The 18893-nt window shown below is 50.8% G+C and overlaps 5 protein-coding genes and 3 non-coding genes across 8 annotated transcripts; 4 read left to right on the top strand and 4 right to left on the bottom strand.

The window, feature by feature from the left end:
* The first annotated feature begins 1377 nt into the window (after nucleotides 1-1377).
* On the top strand, nucleotides 1378-1464 carry VTN49DRAFT_t68. Its single transcript has one exon. It is a non-coding gene; the product is annotated as a tRNA-Asp (tRNA).
* An 863-nt stretch (nucleotides 1465-2327) lies between these two features.
* VTN49DRAFT_4041 (uncharacterized protein) lies at nucleotides 2328-3272 on the bottom strand (the record flags this gene model as incomplete). Its single annotated transcript, XM_069411944.1, has 1 exon — nucleotides 2328-3272. The coding sequence occupies one exon, from the start codon at nucleotides 3270-3272 to the stop codon at nucleotides 2328-2330; it is 945 nt and encodes a 314-aa protein (XP_069267236.1).
* A 1629-nt stretch (nucleotides 3273-4901) lies between these two features.
* VTN49DRAFT_4040 (uncharacterized protein) lies at nucleotides 4902-6853 on the bottom strand (the record flags this gene model as incomplete). The annotated part of the gene is made up of 2 exons (XM_069411943.1): nucleotides 4902-6117; nucleotides 6174-6853. The coding sequence occupies 2 exons, from the start codon at nucleotides 6851-6853 to the stop codon at nucleotides 4902-4904; spliced, it is 1896 nt and encodes a 631-aa protein (XP_069267235.1).
* Nucleotides 6854-7399: 546 nt separating this feature from the next.
* VTN49DRAFT_4039 (uncharacterized protein) lies at nucleotides 7400-8482 on the bottom strand (the record flags this gene model as incomplete). Its single annotated transcript, XM_069411941.1, has 3 exons — nucleotides 7400-7711; nucleotides 7865-8200; nucleotides 8273-8482. The coding sequence occupies 3 exons, from the start codon at nucleotides 8480-8482 to the stop codon at nucleotides 7400-7402; spliced, it is 858 nt and encodes a 285-aa protein (XP_069267234.1).
* A 2270-nt stretch (nucleotides 8483-10752) lies between these two features.
* VTN49DRAFT_4038 (uncharacterized protein) lies at nucleotides 10753-11682 on the top strand (the record flags this gene model as incomplete). Its single annotated transcript, XM_069411940.1, has 1 exon — nucleotides 10753-11682. One exon carries the CDS (start codon nucleotides 10753-10755, stop codon nucleotides 11680-11682), a length of 930 nt encoding a protein of 309 aa, XP_069267233.1.
* A 993-nt stretch (nucleotides 11683-12675) lies between these two features.
* Nucleotides 12676-12762, bottom strand: VTN49DRAFT_t56. The gene has a single exon. It is a non-coding gene; the product is annotated as a tRNA-Asp (tRNA).
* Nucleotides 12763-12979: 217 nt separating this feature from the next.
* VTN49DRAFT_t69 lies at nucleotides 12980-13066 on the top strand. The gene has a single exon. It is a non-coding gene; the product is annotated as a tRNA-Asp (tRNA).
* A 1607-nt stretch (nucleotides 13067-14673) lies between these two features.
* Nucleotides 14674-18891, top strand: VTN49DRAFT_4037 (uncharacterized protein; the record flags this gene model as incomplete). Its single annotated transcript, XM_069411939.1, has 1 exon — nucleotides 14674-18891. The coding sequence occupies one exon, from the start codon at nucleotides 14674-14676 to the stop codon at nucleotides 18889-18891; it is 4218 nt and encodes a 1405-aa protein (XP_069267232.1).
* Between the last annotated feature and the right edge of the window lie 2 nt (nucleotides 18892-18893).

Raw genomic sequence — 18893 nt, 5'->3', positions numbered from 1 at the left:
TTCTGTTCGGTCTCTTTTTTTTTTTTTTTTTTTTTTTTTTTTGGCGTTGGCGGAGGGTGCACGGCGGATGGGCCCCGGAGAGAGCGATTTCTCCAGGTCGACACTTCTCGGACCTTACACGGCTTCCACCACTGCTGCTAAGTGGATGCAGCACCCCACGGTTTTGACCGCTATTGTTCCTCAACGGCGTTATGGCATGGGATCTCATTTTGGGTTCGCTACGTTGCTATTATTTGGCCTCCCCGCGCCGAAGTTTGCAGTCCTAGTCGCTATTCTCAACCGGAACCCCCGGGCCCTGCTGTTTTAATGCAGTAAACATACTGTTGATATCAACGAGTCCATCCATGTAGTCAACCGTCCTTTCCTGCCACCTGGTTGGGGATGGCTTTCTGGCGACACTCTAACGTGGAACCGGTCTTCAGCTACAGAATCCCCAGTGCACCTGACGAGAACTAGTTATACAGAGTGTGAAAAGAGCGTGATTAGTCTAACAGAAGCTGTGTTAGCGTTTGGTAGTTTGCTGACGGCATTTCACCGAGTTCTGTGCTTCTTACTTGTGGAGCTCATGATCTGTCCAGTGGTTGACACGACTCAAGCAGGTCATGCCGCGTACGTTGAAAGAATAACGGGAATGGATTTAGGAAGCTATCTGATGGCCTAGCTGGCTTGCTCGGCTTTGCTTCCACGTTGCTTGTTTGTAGCAGTCAGACGTCATTGTCATATTTGCATACATGACCAACGATTTAAAACTCAAAGGAGCACAGGGTTAACAAGTGGACATTAAGCAAAACTCCGTCCAAGATGATACTTAGCAAAGATCGGAGAATGATCAGTAGTGGTACTGGGAAAAATGTCGTCTGTGCTCATTGTAGTTGCCATGTTGTAACTTTTATATTTCGCTGGCGATGGGGATGGTTTTAACAATATGAACCAAAATCAAGGAGAAATGCCATCTACCGCAGTACAAACGACATTGTTTCACCACTATACATCGTCTCTACCGCCTTAAGCAGAATGCGAATGGGAGAAGTAGGTCACTTTCGGTACTTCTACTACATCATACCCTTTCTCTGGAGTAAAACAAAAGCGTCAGGTCCTAATAGCTTTTTGCTAGCTCATTCAGTCCTTGCCTCGGATGGCGACTGCTTTGGGCTCAGCTTCTTAGCTATTCATTCCCCCATCATCAAACTCGCCCTTCTTGATCCCCCAAAATTGCACCAGAAGCAGTCGAATTAGGGCAACCAAGCCACAACTTCGTGACATTGAAGTTACAAATTCTTGGATATACAGGCCATATTCTGTAAGATATACTGCGATATTTTCCCTTTCCTCTTTTCTGCCTCAAATGCCAAGAATGGTCACCCACTAACGTCCTCGTCCGGAATGGTCTAACGGCTATGATTTCCGCTTGTCATCCGAAAGGGTAACGCGCGGGAGACCAGGGTTCGACTCCCTGTTCCGGAGATCGAATCTTTTTTTTCTCCCCATTCATAGGCTAGCTGTCTCGTGTTCGAGGCCTCAATGCATTGCACTTCGACCTAATAATTCCAAGCTGATATTCGACAATTAGCGATCTGAGGAGTTTCCTTGATTCCTGAGCCAGGATATGCTTTTCTACTGGTTCCTACCCTTCAGACAAAATGCACACCCCCTTTAGCACCCTCAGAAATGCCGATGACGGGCTTACCTAGCGCTGACGTCACATGAATCGATGTGCCCGCATTTTGGTTGAGTGCAGATTACGTGCTTGAAACTTGTCGTCGCCAATCCGGCGTTTTTGTCCAGTTCCTCACATTTTAACCGCCGCTCTACGAGTAACCTTGCAAGTATCTCCTTAAGTATGTCCTGCAGAGTGCAATCTACATAGATTCTACGGTTCTCTAGTCCAGATTGCTGGGTTTCCGTAGGCCGTTACCGCGACACAAGCTGCAAGGAGGAGTTCGTCGCTTCTCCGTCTTGCGAAAGAACTTGAGAGATTAATCATGAAACGGCCACCTCTAGACCACTGGTCTTCCGTGGAGCTGAGCCGGTGTCACCCAGCTCGGCCGCCCTGGGGCAATAGAGACGCAAAGGTGGTCTCTACAGGAGCTCTTACCCGCCTGAAAATGAGAGCCTTGTTACCAGGATGGTGCCTTGATTGCCTCGATCCAGTGGAGATGGATCGCATTTGCGGGCACCGGTGGTATCGGTATTGGCCTGCCATTCTGGAAGAACCTTAAGAAACCTTGCAAGGATTCGAGCTTGAGGTTCGATTGACATTCGCATCGCAGCATCGACAAGGATGGCTCGATAGCAACGGAATGGTGTCAGGTAAATGAGCGTCATTATCAGCCGTTGCGGAGGTCTTCCCAGACACGGATCGCCCCCTCCTCCTCCTGCTGGGAGGATGAAGGGAGGGCTCGTGAGCTCACAGTTGTTCGTTTGTAATTCATGAACCGATCCTTGATGTTGAAAGCATGCGTTGTCGATCCTGAATCAAGAATTACACAATCCCTGAGAGGATAGTCGCTGATCGCAAAGCCTGCTGACAGATTGGGCTGAGCTAGATCTTCGAGGCCGGCTAGGCAATGACCCGCTCGAGGATCCATCGGACGTATGGTCACATCCTTATCAGCAAAACGGACTTGTCGCTCCCGTCGCTCGATGGTTTCCAATTGGTCTCTCAAGTCTTGACTGTTGATGAGACGCTCCTCTGCCAATGCTTCCCGCAGTTTCGTCAATTTGCTATCTCGAAAATTCTTTGGTCGAATTGGCTTTTTCTCGGCAAAGCACCGTTCCATCGAATGTGGCTCATTGCACAGTGGACATTTCGCCTCCTTTTGTCGCTTACTGCGCGATCCTTTTGCTTCTTCGGCGGCCTTTCGCTTTCCGGACCGATTCCTCGGATGATCTGTATCTGACGCTTCTCTTTCCGGGGACATACCTCCAAACGTCAGAAAAGAACCCCTTGATATTGTCCATTGGGAAGCCTGGATATCCCCTTCTTGTATTTTTCTGCGCTCTCTCTCGAAAATCGCCGTAATTAACTCCCTGTTGCCCATTTGAAAAGAGTCGCACCAGGTACCATAACCCGCAGGTCGGACGGCCTTGTCGAACTGCCGCCACCAGATATGCGAGTTATCTATCCCAGGGAGCTTGCTATCTTGCGCCTTCAGGACGGCCGTCTCCCAGGTTCGAAGCCAACCTTGCATATCTTTTGGGTTCCGTGTCAAGGGTTTAACAGCCTCGTCGTACTTGTCGATTGCCTGGTTAACTTTGTCCAGCTCATCCATTCCGACGCGCTCCTTGAGATTGCTGTACCAAACATCCAGTGATTTATCTGACTTGCAAGGTATATCGTATAGGGGAGCATCAACCGTTTCACGTATAAAACTGAACCACTTGGCTAATAGCCGCCTTCTCTGCACTGTAGAATTCCTTGGTAATAGTTGGCCAAGTCAGTTTTAAACATTCCTCTTCCCTCAGTCGTCATTTCCCATTCGTTAGCAGGCTGGTGCGACTCATCGACCTCTTCTCGAATAGAACCATTCGAATCTGTAGAACTACTCGATTCTGCACTCGCTTGAGCCGCAGCGGTTCCAGCTCTCGTCGAGGACCGTTGCTCATTCCGGACCAAGCGTTTAGGGGTAATCCAGGGAAACCGGTTTTCTGGGCTTCTTGCAAAATTGGCCCCTTTCCTCACTTTCGGGGTCAATGTACTCCCAAAGTTGTTTGGCGTCGACCATGACAACAAACCGCTCGTTCCAGGCGATCCAGTCGCTGGGCTTCATGAGTGTAACAAACTTGGGACGACATAATGAAAGCAGAAAATAAGAATTGTATCGTGACTGAAGAGTTCAGTGATAGAAGCTCGGTACTAGCTTTCAAGAGCAACTCGAGCTCGTGACTCTCCGAAATCGAGTCTCAAGCCAAAAATTTCATGCAATAACAATGTAAGTACCTCGTAACCACTGGCTTTGATATCAAATATCTTTTGACATCACCTGACAGACACGGAATGTTATTGAAATCTCTTCCCCATTCTCTAGGACTTCAGCACATTTTGTAGTGGAAATGTGCACGTCACCAATGTTGTCATCGATCGTCTGACCCCTCATTACAAGTCATAATCAGGTATGTCATACTAGTCATTTCTTGACCCTTCTGATACCCTCTTAACAATAGGACTGCTAGTTAAATCACCTTCTAGATCCGGCGGAGCGGCACCTCCACCCGCCGCTACGGGCGGATATTTCGAAACCCCAACCCTAATATCCTATCCTCGCTCGTCGAGGTCTTTTTTGTGAAGCCAGAAAAGGTATACTGGGGAAGCGATTCTGATGGATAACTGCACGAATAAGACTAATTTTAGTTACCTATTTATACAGAAACAGAGTGCAGAACCCCTTCGATCCCATCACGTAGGGGTCAGATCAACGACCTGATAACTTCTATGCGAGGTGGCATCTAGTTAGATTGAAAGTTGCGTAGAGGTCATCGATATACGACTGCTTCACCGTTCTGGAGTCAGAAGAACTATTACACTTCTTTGGATGATCGAGAGCAACACCCCAACTGTAAGGGCCGATCATCATTTGCGTCGACGAACACTGCAACATGGCTGCTCGCTTTCGCTTCAAGTTCCTAATGAAGAAATAACGCTGAAATTACTGATAGAAAATCATTTACTGCGTTGCAGTACTACAAAGAGTAAAGAGGACAAATCATGTACACGGGCAATCCCAAAGTTGATAATAATGACAGCGAAAGTCGAAGGGTACGATTCAGCCACTCGGTAGCGATATTACTTCCTCCTTCAGATTGGTTGAAAATGTATTCAAAACTGTCATGCAATAGTTAGACAACGGGTACGCAAGTTGAGTAAGAGGTACCCACAAAGATTCACTACAGATAAAGATAGATTAGATCAGGAAAGCAGCGCTCAGCAGCGCAGTGACGGCAAGTAGGACCACGTCAGGCAGGATACTCGCAACGCCGTCCTCTTCACTCTGAACTTCACCCTCCAGCAGCGGGGTAGGCGCATATTTATTGGGCTCCTCGCTAGCGATGGTCCCGTCCCAGCAGTATTCCTGGAAGCACCGGTTGCAGGCGTCCGGGACCTGTGTACCGGTGCGCTCCCATGAGCGGCTGAGGATCGCGCACGCGACGCAAGTAGGCCAGTTCTCATCCCGCGTGGCATTTCCCTGCGTCACGACGTTGTACCCGTTTTGGATGATGGCGTCGCGCTCGCTGATCTCGTAATGCGGATCCCAAGTCGACGCGTTCGAGAAGTAGGTGTACGGGTAGTTGGGGATGTAGACAATGAGGGGAGTGATCGAGGACGTGTTGCTGCTGTCGCAGCCAAAGAACGTTGGGCGGGTGTTGAGGCCGAGGTTGACAAATGTGTTTTGGTCGGGCACCGCGGGGAACGCCGTACCGTTAGCGATCCCCGTCGAGTTGAGGCTGCGCTCATATGTGGCGACCATGGCGGTACCGTTGGGCCAGTTGTATTCCGTGTCAGCAGACGAGTCAATGGCAAAGATGACGTCCACATGCCGCTCGGGCTGAATCAGCGGGTGCAAGGGGATGTTCTGCAGATCCTCGCCACCATCCACCATATTGAGTTCACGGTAGTTGGTGAACACACCCTCGGTGTTCAGTTTGTAGTTGTAGAATGGATTGACATACATAGCAATGTCCAGATCTTTGTTGCTGATATCTTCCAATATGCTTTCGGCCAACTTTTGGATAATGCCGGGAAGATCCAATTGATCGCTATTCAAAAGGAACTGGTTGAACAGACTCGACGACGTGCCCAGCACGTACGCTGCGTTGTCGAATCCACGCACACAGCGCTCGTCGTCCGGGATCTCACCGCCGTCGAATGGAGAGCCCAAATACTCTAGTGGAGCGAATCCAAAAACCGTCGGATCCCACGAGCCAAACTCCCATGGGTTGAACTCGAAAACAGTCGAGTTGCTTCCAACGATCAGCTCGCCGGGGTTTCGGCCATCCGCCACTACCAGCGGTAGCGGCAGGTCAGCATCCTGGAACGAGGACGTCAATGCAATGGACGACCAAGTGTAGTCAGGGCCACCGTCCGTGGCATTGATGAGCTGCTGGGCCAACGCACGTGCCCTATGATTCGTCAGCTCATGCAGCTCCAAAGCTTCGACACCAGCGAAGACGCATACCAGATATCCGTGATCGTGACGTTGAATCCAGCATCCTTCTTGGCCATGACCTGATCGTAGATTGTCTTGTAATAATCCGCCCTATCCAAAATCCCCTCTTCCGGGCCCTGGAACAGCGTCCGGTCGAACTGCCACGGCTCGCCCTCACCGCCATTCTGCAAATTCTGAATGGTGGTGAAATTATTGATATAGACCGACGACAGCAACCAACTGCCTCCACTAAGACCAGCAATGTAGGTTGCGGACTGCAACAACCCGCCCAGCTGGCCAGACTCCGTGCTGCCCTCCGTCCGACTGTCAAACGCCTTGACGGCACCGGCACCGTTCATTAGGGCACGGTAGCCACCTCCCGACGCTGCGATCGCAATGTTGGGTAGATCTGCGCCATCGTCGCTTGTGCTGACCTGCTCGATATAGCTCACGGCATTATAATCCGGGATTTCAACGCGGCCAAAGAAGTCCTTCATGGCCTCGGCGGTCTTCTCCTTGCGACGAGATAGCCATCTTGCCTCGTTCGACGACAATCTGGCCGCGCTACGAACGGTCGGACGGTTATCGGGACAGTCAACTCTCGCGGGAGCATATCCGTCGGGGGCGTTGGGCAGGGCGCGTGGCTGGTGGTGGCCCAGACCCGTTGCAGCCACAACGCCGGCGCAGCCGAGGACCAAGTCCAAACGCATATCCAAAAATCTAGTAAAGATTGCGAGTAAGAACGAAGATAGTATGTAAAAGAGCGAACAATCTGCTGTTGAAATCAAAGAGAGAATGCGATAAATGAGCGACTATAAAAATATCCCGGGGTGGTCTACATTTGAAGCTGAATGATTACGTTGCCTGTGAATGTAAGCGCCTGAAAGCAGCCCGTTGAGCCTTGACAAAGCCATTTGGTGATCCGTTGATCGCCGTGGCTGCAGTGAATGAGCTGCCTGTCCCGGTCTAGTTTACCCTCGTGGAAGCCGAGGAACCATTCCTTCAGCTCTTGGCGTTAGGTTAATCGGCACCCGCTAGTTCCGAAGCTCGAGGAGCCCGTCGGGATTCGCATCCTGTGCAATCCGGGACTCAAATCTAAAATCTGAACCAACAATCATAGGATATTTTATATTTATATCCATTCGGTCATCATTACTTATGTACTGCAAAAAAAGTCTGTATAACGCCAAATCGTCGCAAACACCGCAACGCCAGCCCAAGACAGTTCATCCCGTAGGTACAAGACGAAAAGTCGTTTACCAGGCCGCATGGCCTCCGTCAATGCGCAGATCGCTGCCCGTCATGAAGCTGCTCGCGTCGCTGAGCAGGAAGATAGCTGCTCCCCGGTATTCCTCCGGCTTGGACAGCCGGCCAAGCATGTTCTGCTTGGGCCACTCCTCGCGGCGCTCGGGGAACTTCACGAACAGGTCCTCGACCATGGCAGTAACGATGTATCCGGGGGAGAGGGTGTTGACGCGGATCCCGTACACACCCCATTCAGCGGCCAGATTGCGGCCAAGCTGCACCACCGCGGCCTTGGACGCGTTGTAGGCGGGGCAGATCAATCCCTGCAAAGGAAGTTGTTAGCATCATGTTCCAAACTCCTCGTGGAGGTGGGGTAACCCAACAGCCCGGCAGGAACCACACCACACCACACCCACATGACTCGCTGTCATGGCAGTGCAAGTGCAGATCCGGGGTTGCTCTGGGTTCAAACGTACCTTATTGGCGATGGTACCGCTCATACTGGCGATCAGTACAATGCTACCACCATTTCCGAAGCGAATCATCTGCTTTGCAACGGCCTGTGCAGTCATGAAAACGCCAGTGACATTGATGTCCAGCATGGTGTTGACGTCTTTGGCCGAATATTCGAGCGCCGGAGTCTCCTGCTGCACGCCAGCGGCAGCCACGAGACCGTCCAGGCGACCTTCGGCATTGGCGATCTCCTCGATCAGTTTGTGGAGAGCTTCGGTGTCTCGAACATCGATCCGACGGTACTCGAGTTTCGAGCCCAATTCCACAGCCTTCTCTTGAATGCGTGCGAAATCCGGCGACTATTTCCCAAGAAATTGTATTGTAAGTATCCGTCAAAGAGCGAGTAGATTTTAAAGAGCTGGTTGTCTTACCGGCTCCGGCAATCGGTCGAGCGCGTAGACAATGGCTCCCGCTTCGATAATGGCCTCTGCTTGTGTCAAGCCCAGGCCGCGTCCCCCACCAGACACCACGACCACCTTGCCCGTGAGGGCAAACTCAGGGAGGCGGTTCTTGGTGCCCAAGTAGACGGCCTTCTTGTCTGCGGGGTCTGCAACGGGCACAGAATGTGTGTTCCCGGCCATGGTAGATGCTGAATACTAGGGTGTGTCGACGATGTATGGAGCTTGATACACAATAGCCTCGACCGAAGGACAATGAACAAAAGTCTACAATTGTTGGAGGCTGTTGGCAGTACAGGGGCGCACCCTTGAGGAGAATGGGAAGAAAGTCGACAATGGTGCATCCTACGGCAGGTCGCTAAAGTCTCTTTTATACCTCGTCCTGGTCGTCAGTGGAACCTTGAACCTGGTCGGTCCCTCATGTGAGCCTGAAGGAAAAGAACCAAACGGAATCCAAGAAAGCTTGGCCCGGTCTGGACGAGTGGTGATGGTTGAATAGGAAGTCTATGCCAGGGGAGCCAGGGAAACCATTGGAGACTCGGACTGCATCACGACAGCGGTCCACTGGCCACTCGTTAACACGCCTTCCTTTTCGAATGCAGTCCAGCAGCATTGATATGCGTTTTGCGCAGTGCATTATGCAGAATGTCGGCATCATTAGCATGTATTCTAACACGTTCCACGGCCTCTCGTCGATGTAACAAAAAGTCCAGAACCGAAATTGTATGGCTGCTCATGCTCTACCGTGCAATTGCACTTTGTCCTTGTACTCTCCTTTCATCAGGCTCGAAGTTGTGTTGCTTGCGCATCCCACTCGGATTCCTCAATTAGGAAATCCGATGGCATCCCCCCGTCGACCATGCCAAGGGGTATCGTGATGGTCAAATTGTCAATGACGAGCCTAGACCAAGACACTGACTGTGGAGAAGCGGGGTAGGCTATATTAGGTTCATGACAGTCACGTGAAGGTTTGATTTTTGATCGGTGGGTTGTGTGATAAACGCAGCATCATTCCCATCTCCATTGGTCGGAGCTCGGAGGTCATGGAGAAAGAGTGCTTAGACTAGGCAATTGAATTATATCTTTCAATTTCCGGAAGAGACTGCTTGCGGAAAATTCCCTCCAGCGACGAGTTCGAGCGGAGAGTGAGTACTAGCAGCCTACTACTACTAGTACTATATGCAGTGAAGCCGTGCAATTGGACTCGGAGTCTTCCGTAGTGGGACTGAGATTCTGTGTCGGAAATTCGGAATTCCTACCAATCCTGGGCTTCTTCTGTCTTCTCTCATCGGCCTTCTCGAATCTCGAACTACGAATTTTGAACCATCGGTCTTTCACCGAGTGGCAAGTACGGAGTAGCAGCTACGGGTTTTCCAACACTTCAGTACGGAGTAGCTAGTACCCCGCTGGATCTTGCTCAATCGAATCCTGGAAGAGGCCTCAATATTGGTTATCAAAACAAGCTCTCGTCTCCGCACTGTGCACCTGTCTACGGAATCGCAATCGTCGAGTCTGTCGATGGTAGCTCGGCAAGCCACAGGTCGACATGCCAACCCTAATTTAACAAGGTTTATCACCTTACCAGAATCCTGCAAGCTCTTCAAACTCGGCCACAGTGATGAATTCTTGACTGTGCGTATACATTGTAATCACATTCAAGGAGCAAAAGGCGGCAGCGAGGGATGATACCACTGGCAAACACTCTAGTGTCAGTGCTTCAAGTGGCCTCAGACAGGAATCGTGGTCATTTGACATCCCAGAAAGTTTAGTCTGGACCTCTGGGGCTCGCGTGCTCGTACACAAATCGCGAGTCGATATCAACATTTGATCTGCAAAATTTGCGAATAAGGTATGGATTTACGGGTGCCAGCTTTGACTGAACACCTGATGCAGTAATACCAATTATCACTTCGCTGATTCGACGAGCGGGACGGTTCCACATATCTTCTGGAGTAACGATCAGAATTGCTTTCTGCTGCGAGTCCTGTCAACCTACTACATACAATATCTGGGTGCTTATTGATTTAAAACTTTCCTGTAAATGAAATTGCTGAATGCTATGCATTCCTCCGATGAGAAGTCACATGTGGTTCTCACACCTCGTATTTCACTCTCCTTTACATCATGTGGCGGGTGGGATCTGGCAACAAGGAAATCTGCGTCGCAAACTTGCAGATCCTGTGTCGTGCGTCATCCTTCGCTGTACTGCGCCCTCTTGCCCACAGGCACTATTTCGCCTGTCGTACGGAATACACTGACTTCGAATCAGCATCGCTCATCAATGTGGTACGTTTCAATTGCTGAAAACGGGTCGAACATCACTTCCTCAAACGTCGGAGATCTGCTCCGACGCGCAATGTAATGAGATCGAGAAAACACATCGAGAGCAATACCAGAGACGATCTGCGACTGTTGATTGTGTTCTCAAGTTGCATCCGTCACCGCAGGGCAAAATGAGCAAGCTTCTAGTCGTTTTCGGAGCGACCGGACAGCAAGGAGGCTCAGTCGCCAGCCACGTGGCCACCGATCCCATTCTGGGGAAAGAATACAGAATACGCGCCATCACGCGCGATCCTTCCAAGCCAGCTGCGCAGGCTTTGGCCAAGAAGGGCATGGAGGTCGAATATGCCGACAGTGATGATATCGAATCTCTTCAGCATGCTTTCCAAGGCGCGCATACAGTCTTTGGAGCTACATTCACGGTTTACGATGATCAAATGAAAGAACGTGAGATTCGTCAGGGCAAAGCCATTGCTGATGCAGCCCTACAGTGCGGCGTGCAACATCTCATCTATAGCACCCTCCCACACGCCGGGAAGAACTCCGATGGAAAGCACACGGTCGGTCATTTCGACTCCAAAGCCGAAGTGGAAAGCTACATCCGTGGTCTCCCTATTCGTTCTACCTTTTTTGCGCCCGGTTGCTTCATGCAGAATTTTCATAATATCTTGGCCCCTCGAGCTGCTGAAGATGGAACTTACTGCATCAACAACATCATGGCCCCACAAACTCGGCTCCCGTTAATTGACATCGCCGAAGATGCTGGGAAGTTCGTTGGAGGTATCCTTGACGATCCAGAGGGGCTCGAAGGGAAAGCCCTCTGCTCAGCTATTGGTTTGTATTCAATGGAGGATATTGCTCAGGTTATGAGCCATGTCACCGGGAAGACAGTGACGTACAAGCAGATCCCAGTGGAGACATCCCAGGGCCTTCTTCCACCGGCAGCAGCAAACCACATTGTTCACATGTTTCTGTACTTCCAGGATGCCGGATATTATGGCTCGGAGACGGCAGAGTTAGTTTCGTGGGCGGCAAAAAGGGCACGAGGGAAATTGACGACATTGGAAGAGTTTCTCAACAAGTGCCCGTTGAAATTGCAGTAGACAGTAATGCGTTCTCATCATGATAGAGACTTTGCTTCCTTAAAAGGTGGAAATAGCGGATCATCTTCGGAAAGCGTCATGTAGACGATTCTGATAAATACATACGACCTTTTATTAGCTTTGTCCTCGGGGAAGTTTTCAGAGTGCGATCGACATGCTATCCTGTGCCTTAATGTCCCGTAAATCTCCATGATCTGGAAGCAAATCAATGCTCAGCTCAGGTTGATATTGCTCCAACTTCTTCTGTCCAGTCAACAACCCTTGCCTGTACATTCTTGGGCCAGAATCTCTCGCAGAAGACATCCATGGAGAACCAGCTTCAACAGAATGCATGAATCTGACTGGATCTGTCCAGAAAGGCAACCCGTGATCAACAATTCCTGATTCGTTCTCTTTGCAACATTCAGACTAGACGAAGGTATCAGCGTCCTTTCCTCTCTCTCTCTCCTTCTCCTTCTCTCCTCTTCATCATCACCACCATTACTGTTGTCAATGCACCTTTAGGCTTGACAAGTATAGGCTTCGCTGCCACCGTCCTTCACGACCCTAGCCCCTCCGTTGACATCATCTTTGAAGATGCATCCGATTTATATATACAAATATATATTTTCTAGCCGGAGCCGGTCGGACCAAGCGGAAGAGTTCCAAGAAAATCAGGAGGGAGAAATTGGACAAAGCTTTCAGAAATTCCGACTTATTACAAGTATTCCGACGAGTTTTCCTGACGCTAAATTTCAGAGGTAAAGTATCTTGATCTCTTTGTAGACATTTGTGGCTGGAGTTGGCCTTGCATTCCTAAATGCGAGCGGGATACGTCTGGCGAATGCCACCCTCATAGCAACCTACCTGCTGAATGGAGTCTGCGTTCTTTTACAATGTTCTCGACAGCTCATGCTATTACTACAGTAGCCTGTGGGTGAACTTATAAGCCATAAGTCTTCTGATGAATGGACGGCGGAAAAACGAAGGAAAAAAAAAGTGACCAAAAAATTTCTCCGGAACAGGGAGTCGAACCCTGGTCTCCCGCGCGTTACCCTTTCGGATGACAAGCGGAAATCATAACCGTTAGACCATTCCGGATGCTTGTTGTTTGGGTCCGAAGTTTTTTGCTTCAGAAGCTCTAATACTTTCAGGCTTAAGACACTGCCAAGGCCAACTGACCTAGGTGCTCATTATCTGGGGTCAGCCTGGGGTTGAGCGACGCTTTACATATTTTCTTTGGAGGACATCGGAGTAATGTAAGTCCTTTCTCCGATTTTATCATCATTCACTTCTAGGCCAGCGCTATCACCACAGATCCGGAATGGTCTAACGGTTATGATTTCCGCTTGTCATCCGAAAGGGTAACGCGCGGGAGACCAGGGTTCGACTCCCTGTTCCGGAGAACTTTCCTTTTTTTTCCTTTACGCTTCCTAACGAAGCCATATTGATTGGTTAGGTGAAATGCCATAATTATTTTTATTTTTGTGCTCGTAAACTTTCGGAGCTTTGCAAAACTTTCAAAGGCGATGTACTCCGTACGGAGTATTACAACTTGGAGGAGATGGCAGAAGCGTGGGCGTTTTTCGAGAACAATATTGGTGGAACGACAGGTAAACAGAATGTTCGTGATGGTGACGCAAGTCTATTGACCATCTCTAACGTCCTCTTTACCTGCCGCACCATGTTTCTCTCACAGAAGAGATCCCATCGAGTTCCATGCGCTTCATATCGAAGTTTGCGTGCTGAGGGCATTCAACAGCCTGCCTTACCTGTTTATTTCCATACATCAAGACATGATAGGACAGCATCCTTCAACAGGCTCAACCATCGCTACCCGGAACAGGATGAGAGACGGATGTGGATCGTCGGTTGGCTGGCCCGCGATGTTTAAGCAGCACCTCTTTCCCTTCATGAGGGTGAGGGCTAGTTGGACTCCTGCCACCATCATCGAGACGATAACCGGGGTGGACGTGATACTCGTAACTCTGATCAAACATCCGCCGATTGAGGACTGATGTCCTTTCTTCCAACTGTCAATTTCCACCGCGCCTCAGCTGCCAGGACCTGAACGTCAGAAAGACGTATAATTGTCATGACTGATAGTATTCAATGCAGGATCGTCCTGTCAATGCCAAGGGACCCCATTCCACTAGGGTTGTCGGTCCGCGTCCAGGACGATGTTGGTGTATCGCAACTCAAGAGACTTCGAAGCGTTTCCATTGAACAAGATGCAAGTTGAGTCGTACCAATCGTGATCTCTTGAGTCTCATAATAATTCCCAGTATCACATTTCTAAGCGGGATCACTCCGCATCCAAAGTACCACCACAGAAGAAACTCGAGGGCAAGGCAGACTGGCAAAGGCCAATGGTCGCATTGGCCCCTTTTGAACGGGTCAACTCTCCATTGAACGCGTCCTCAGTTAACATAGTATTCAATTGTCCATGTTCCTGTCCCAGGAATTTGTACGAGTATGCTGGAAGAACTCACTCCAGCCGATTTCAAGAGCCTTTCTGATTGGCAATTTGTGTTCACGCCGCTGGAGTACTAGTGTTTCAAAGGACGCGTCGAAAATTCCCAGACTTGCCTAGTTTATACGCAATCGTCGATCAGTACGCCCGGGGTTCTCAGGCGCGTGGATGAGATTTTATTGTCGAGATTTGAAGTTGTTGAACATTCCACGCGCTCATAGCCCTCCAACTCCGAACCTTGCCGATCACGGGTTGAGTCGGGAAATCGATTACTAAGCTAGTCACGACTCGTTGCTCGGACAACCAAGTCCCCTTTAGCTGCAACAAAACTCATCTCGGAGCACACTAGGAGCCATTGGCTTCCTAACCAGGCATGCATTAGCGCTTGGATCGCGAAAAGACTGACTCCACACTCCGCCCGTTTCTTCTGATCAATGCTTGCATGCATTCATCACACGGTTGCACCGGTCGCGTAACAACGGCACCCTCGACTAGCGGATGAACGCGTACGCCAACAGACCACAACAACCCGAACCAACATGGCGCGCGCCACCGTCATACCGCCACAGCATCTGAATCCGCGACAGCGGAGTACTAGCACTCAGGCGCGGGTGCAAATGAGCAGTGCCGGACGGGTCACGAAACCGTCAGAGACTGCACGCAGAGGCAGAAAGCCCAAAACAACGAGTGTCGAAACAACGGATGACTTCCTAGAAGAGGACACGGATGACGAGATTGGGCAATCGGTGCCGCCAAAGAAGGCGTCAGGATCAAAGGGACGAGCTGGAAGGCCTCCCTCGAGCGCGCCTTTGGTCACGGAGCCGAGACAAGAGATGGATTGGTTGGATGAACCGAAGCGTAAACCTGGTCGCCCAAGGACAAAATCAACTGTAACAGCCAGCACGGAATCCTCGTCTGCCAAATCAATCAAGGGTCGACCAAAGATTGTCGATTCTGAGGACGTTGCCGAACCTGAGACGCAGAGAGTTGCAGTGAGAAAGGCTCGAGGCCGAACATCAGCTGCCCCAAAAGTGTCCATTGAACGCTCTAATATTGTCTCGACTGCATCTGGGACATCTAGCTTGGCAAAGTCACGACAAACAAGCGAGGCCGTGAAGAAGAAAAAAGTGACGTTCAGCGATCTTATCGATTCCGACTTGGACGAGGTTGCCGATCCTGCACCTGCTCCAACAAAGACTTCTGGTAAAACCGGCTTAGGAGCAAAGCCAGTCCGCAAGGCTGCGGTAACGACGACTCGAGAGGTTTCATCCAAGTCGCGGTCCGCAGGGAAGCCACTGTCACCAAAGAAGACGACCCAAATCACAAGGTCCGCGCATTCTTCGGAATCCGATGCGGAGGAAGATGAGCTCAGTGGCGCAAAGACGACTCACACTCATGCTGTCAAGTCACCGGCAAAGACACCGCAGCCTACTGTTTTGCTCTCACCAGTGAAGAAAGTCAACTTCGTTGGACCGAACACACCTCGTGAGGCTCTTCCTCGGAAAGAGATCAATGAGAATGACATTCCCTCTTCACATCATCCTCCATCCGTTGCCGTAAAAGAACCAACTTTGGCTATGAGTCCTGCCCGACGACTCCCAGGAAGATCATCCAAGGAACTTTTCCGCGAAACTCCTCGGCGTGGTTTGCTGTTTGCCAGCAGTGAGCAGCAACGAGTTCCTCACACAGAAGAGGCAAGCACGCCCAAGAAGTCGACTGCATCGCCGTTGAAAGCATCGCCACGGAAGGGGGCGAATTTCGCTGCATCTCTGTTTGGCTCACCACAAAAGGGGGCTCCAGGTACACCTTTCAATAACAAACCTTCATTGCTGAGAAGCCCGGCGAGGAGGGTCCAGTCCCCTTTTGTGTTTCGGAGGGTCGCACCGGGCTCAAGGAAGCTATTTGATGACGATGATCATGATGTTGAGATGGATGTGTCAAGCGATCTTAAAGTTGCCGAGTCACCTCGGAGGGTCTACACACTCAAGGATACCGAGCTTACCCAAGACAACGCAGGATCAGATGATTCTGATGACGTTTTCGTCGATCAGCCTATGGTGAACGAAAGAGATGCACATGAAACCGATGATGAAGTCGACTTCGTCAGCTCGCCTGCCGTTAATACTGGGGCGAAAGTTCCTCAAACAATTGCCGATGATGCCGACGAGGATGACCACAAAGAAGAAGAAACGGCTAATATCTCCGAAGCTGGCAACATACCTTCTCCTGAACCTCCAGATACTCTGCAGGAAGCTACCAATTTTGGTGATAGCGGCCAAGCGCGTGAGGCCGCTGAGCATGAAATGGTCGCAATGCGGCCCGACGGCGATGATGTTTCGCTTCCACATCCAGAGATTGACAATAAAGATATGGAGGAAGGGATTGACGCAGATGAGGATGCCGATGCAAGCGAACATGAACCTGGTACTGAAGAGGAAGTGGAAGCATCTGACAGTGATGATGAAGGACACCAGCCACAAGCTGTTGAATTCAATGACATTGAGTCTGATGATAACGAACCGGAGCAACCTAATACGGCTGCTGATGAAAGTTCTGATGAAACCGACAAGCAAATTGCTCAGGAAGACACACAGGGAGATGATGCACATCATGATCATCATCATTCTGGTTTCATGGTTGTAGAGGACGATCCTGATGAGGCTCAGGAGAACCCAAGTGAAGATGAAACCGACAGGGAATCCATTGTGGAAGCTGTGGAACATTCGTATGACCAGCATGCGGATGCAGCTGGATCAGATCAAACGACGGAGGAGCCAGAAAGGGTGTCCGATCACGCCGACGGCATCGAAACTAGTGAAGACGACCAGCCAGAACAACCTCAGGTCGAGCATCAGCAACATCTGCTAGCAGAGGAGGACGCCACGTTCCAAGAGGAACGTGAAGATTCCGAAAATGTTGCGAGTCCTGCAGTTACCGCATCTCCGGCCATGTCATACTCGAGTCAGACGCCTGCGCGCTCGACCAAGTCAGCATCGTCCGAGGAGGATTACAACGACGAGAACAATGTTTCGATTTCGAGCCCAGTTCAAGAAAGCCAGGACGGGCGTTCTCCAGTGTCGTTCACGGGGTCACTGCGTTACGGCTACCGTGAAACAGCGGATGATGGAATGACTGAAAGTGAAGCCAGTTTCATTAGCAGGCGGTCATCACTTGCGAGTAGGCGTAGCATCCTAGCCACGCCGTCTGCATCATCGAGCCACCTTCCGTTCACGCCGCTCGCAGCGCAGCTGGGTCATTGGAAACCTAGTACTCCGAAATCGAGAAGGAAAAGTTCTCAACGCAGTATCTTTTCTCCTGTCATACCTAAAAATTTGTCGATTAGGTCGAAGGGAGATAGGTACAGTCAGATCCAATCAATGCGGCGTTCTCTAGCTGCGAGACACAGCCTTGCGTCGACTGTGACCACGAATGACGAGCCAGATGCAATTGAATCAGAAAACCAGACGCAGAAAGAGGTTCATCAGGACGAGACTCCATTACAGAAGGCGCAAAATGACGTCGAGGCCTCTGAGGAGGAGATTCCGGAGACCCCCAAACAAGAACCTCTCCCTTCCATGTCTATTACGCCAGTTAGGATCAACCGTGATGCGATCCACGTCAGTCATACAGTATCCAAGGTTCCACTCAAGCCAGAAGGCGAATACTCGCCGATCAAGAATCCGCGGAAGCGACCGAGGTCGCTCTCTATTGGTCTTGAACTGCCGATTCGCGCATCTCCAAGGCAAACCAACAGTAGTATGCCGACAAGCCAGACAGAGCCTGCGCTGTCTCCGGAGGAGTCACAGAGTCGGCCTGAATCTGTTGAATCAAGGCCATCCACGCCATCACAAAGCGGGTCCGCGAAGACTCCACGCCAGAAAGACACTCCTAAGAAGAGCATTCTTCGAGGAGCTGTGGTGTATGTTGACGTGCACACATCAGAAGGAGAAGACGCGAGTGGGATTTTTATCGATCTTTTGACAGAGATGGGAGCGAAATGCGTGCGAACCTGGTCGTGGAACCCGCGTGGAAGCGACTCTCCCTCCGTAAAAGATGCCACGCCTGCCAAAGTTGGCATCACGCACGTCGTTTTCAAGGACGGAGGCGTGCGAACATTGGAGAAGGTGCGACAGGCTGCCAATTTGGTTAAGTGTGTTGGTGTTGGTTGGGTTCTGGACTGCGAGCGGGAAAACAAATGGCTGGACGAGACAAACTACCTTGTTGACTGCAGCATTATTCCACGGGGTGGTGCCAAACGCCGCAAGAGCATGGAGCCGCGCGCAGTGACCAACATCAACGGCTCGATAACTCCTGCCTCATCAAGTTCAGGCTACGGCGCAGGGGCAAACCGGCGCCGCTCATCACGGTACTCGCTTGCAGCCGCCGCTGCAGCCCGTCGACGGGAAACGCTCGAATTCAACAAGCCCGCCATGAGCCCGCCGCCGAGCAATGGCGAGTCCTTCCTCACCCGTCTGTCGCCGGAGCGCGAAGGCTCCGCACCCAAAACCCCGACGGCATCAACACCCTACAAGTTCGACTTCGAAGCCATGTCCCCGGTGACTCCGTACTATCCATCCAGCGCCAAGTCACCACTCGTGCAGCAGACCTGTCCCCCGAAGCAGACTCGGCGGGGTCTTTTCGACGTGCAGGATGAGCACGAGGAGCGAATCAGCGATCTGCGGGCGAAGCTTGAAGCGGCGCGAAGGAAGAGCCTGGCGTTCAAGCCGACTATTGGAAGTCCTCTTGGGCGGTCTTAATC

This window comes from Thermomyces lanuginosus (genome assembly GCF_041956635.1).
Source record: "Thermomyces lanuginosus strain ATCC 200065 unplaced genomic scaffold VTN49scaffold_31, whole genome shotgun sequence".
NCBI classification, from domain to species: domain Eukaryota; kingdom Fungi; phylum Ascomycota; class Eurotiomycetes; order Eurotiales; family Trichocomaceae; genus Thermomyces; species Thermomyces lanuginosus.
Note: the sequence above shows the minus strand (reverse complement) of the source record. Positions and strands in the feature narration are given on the sequence as shown.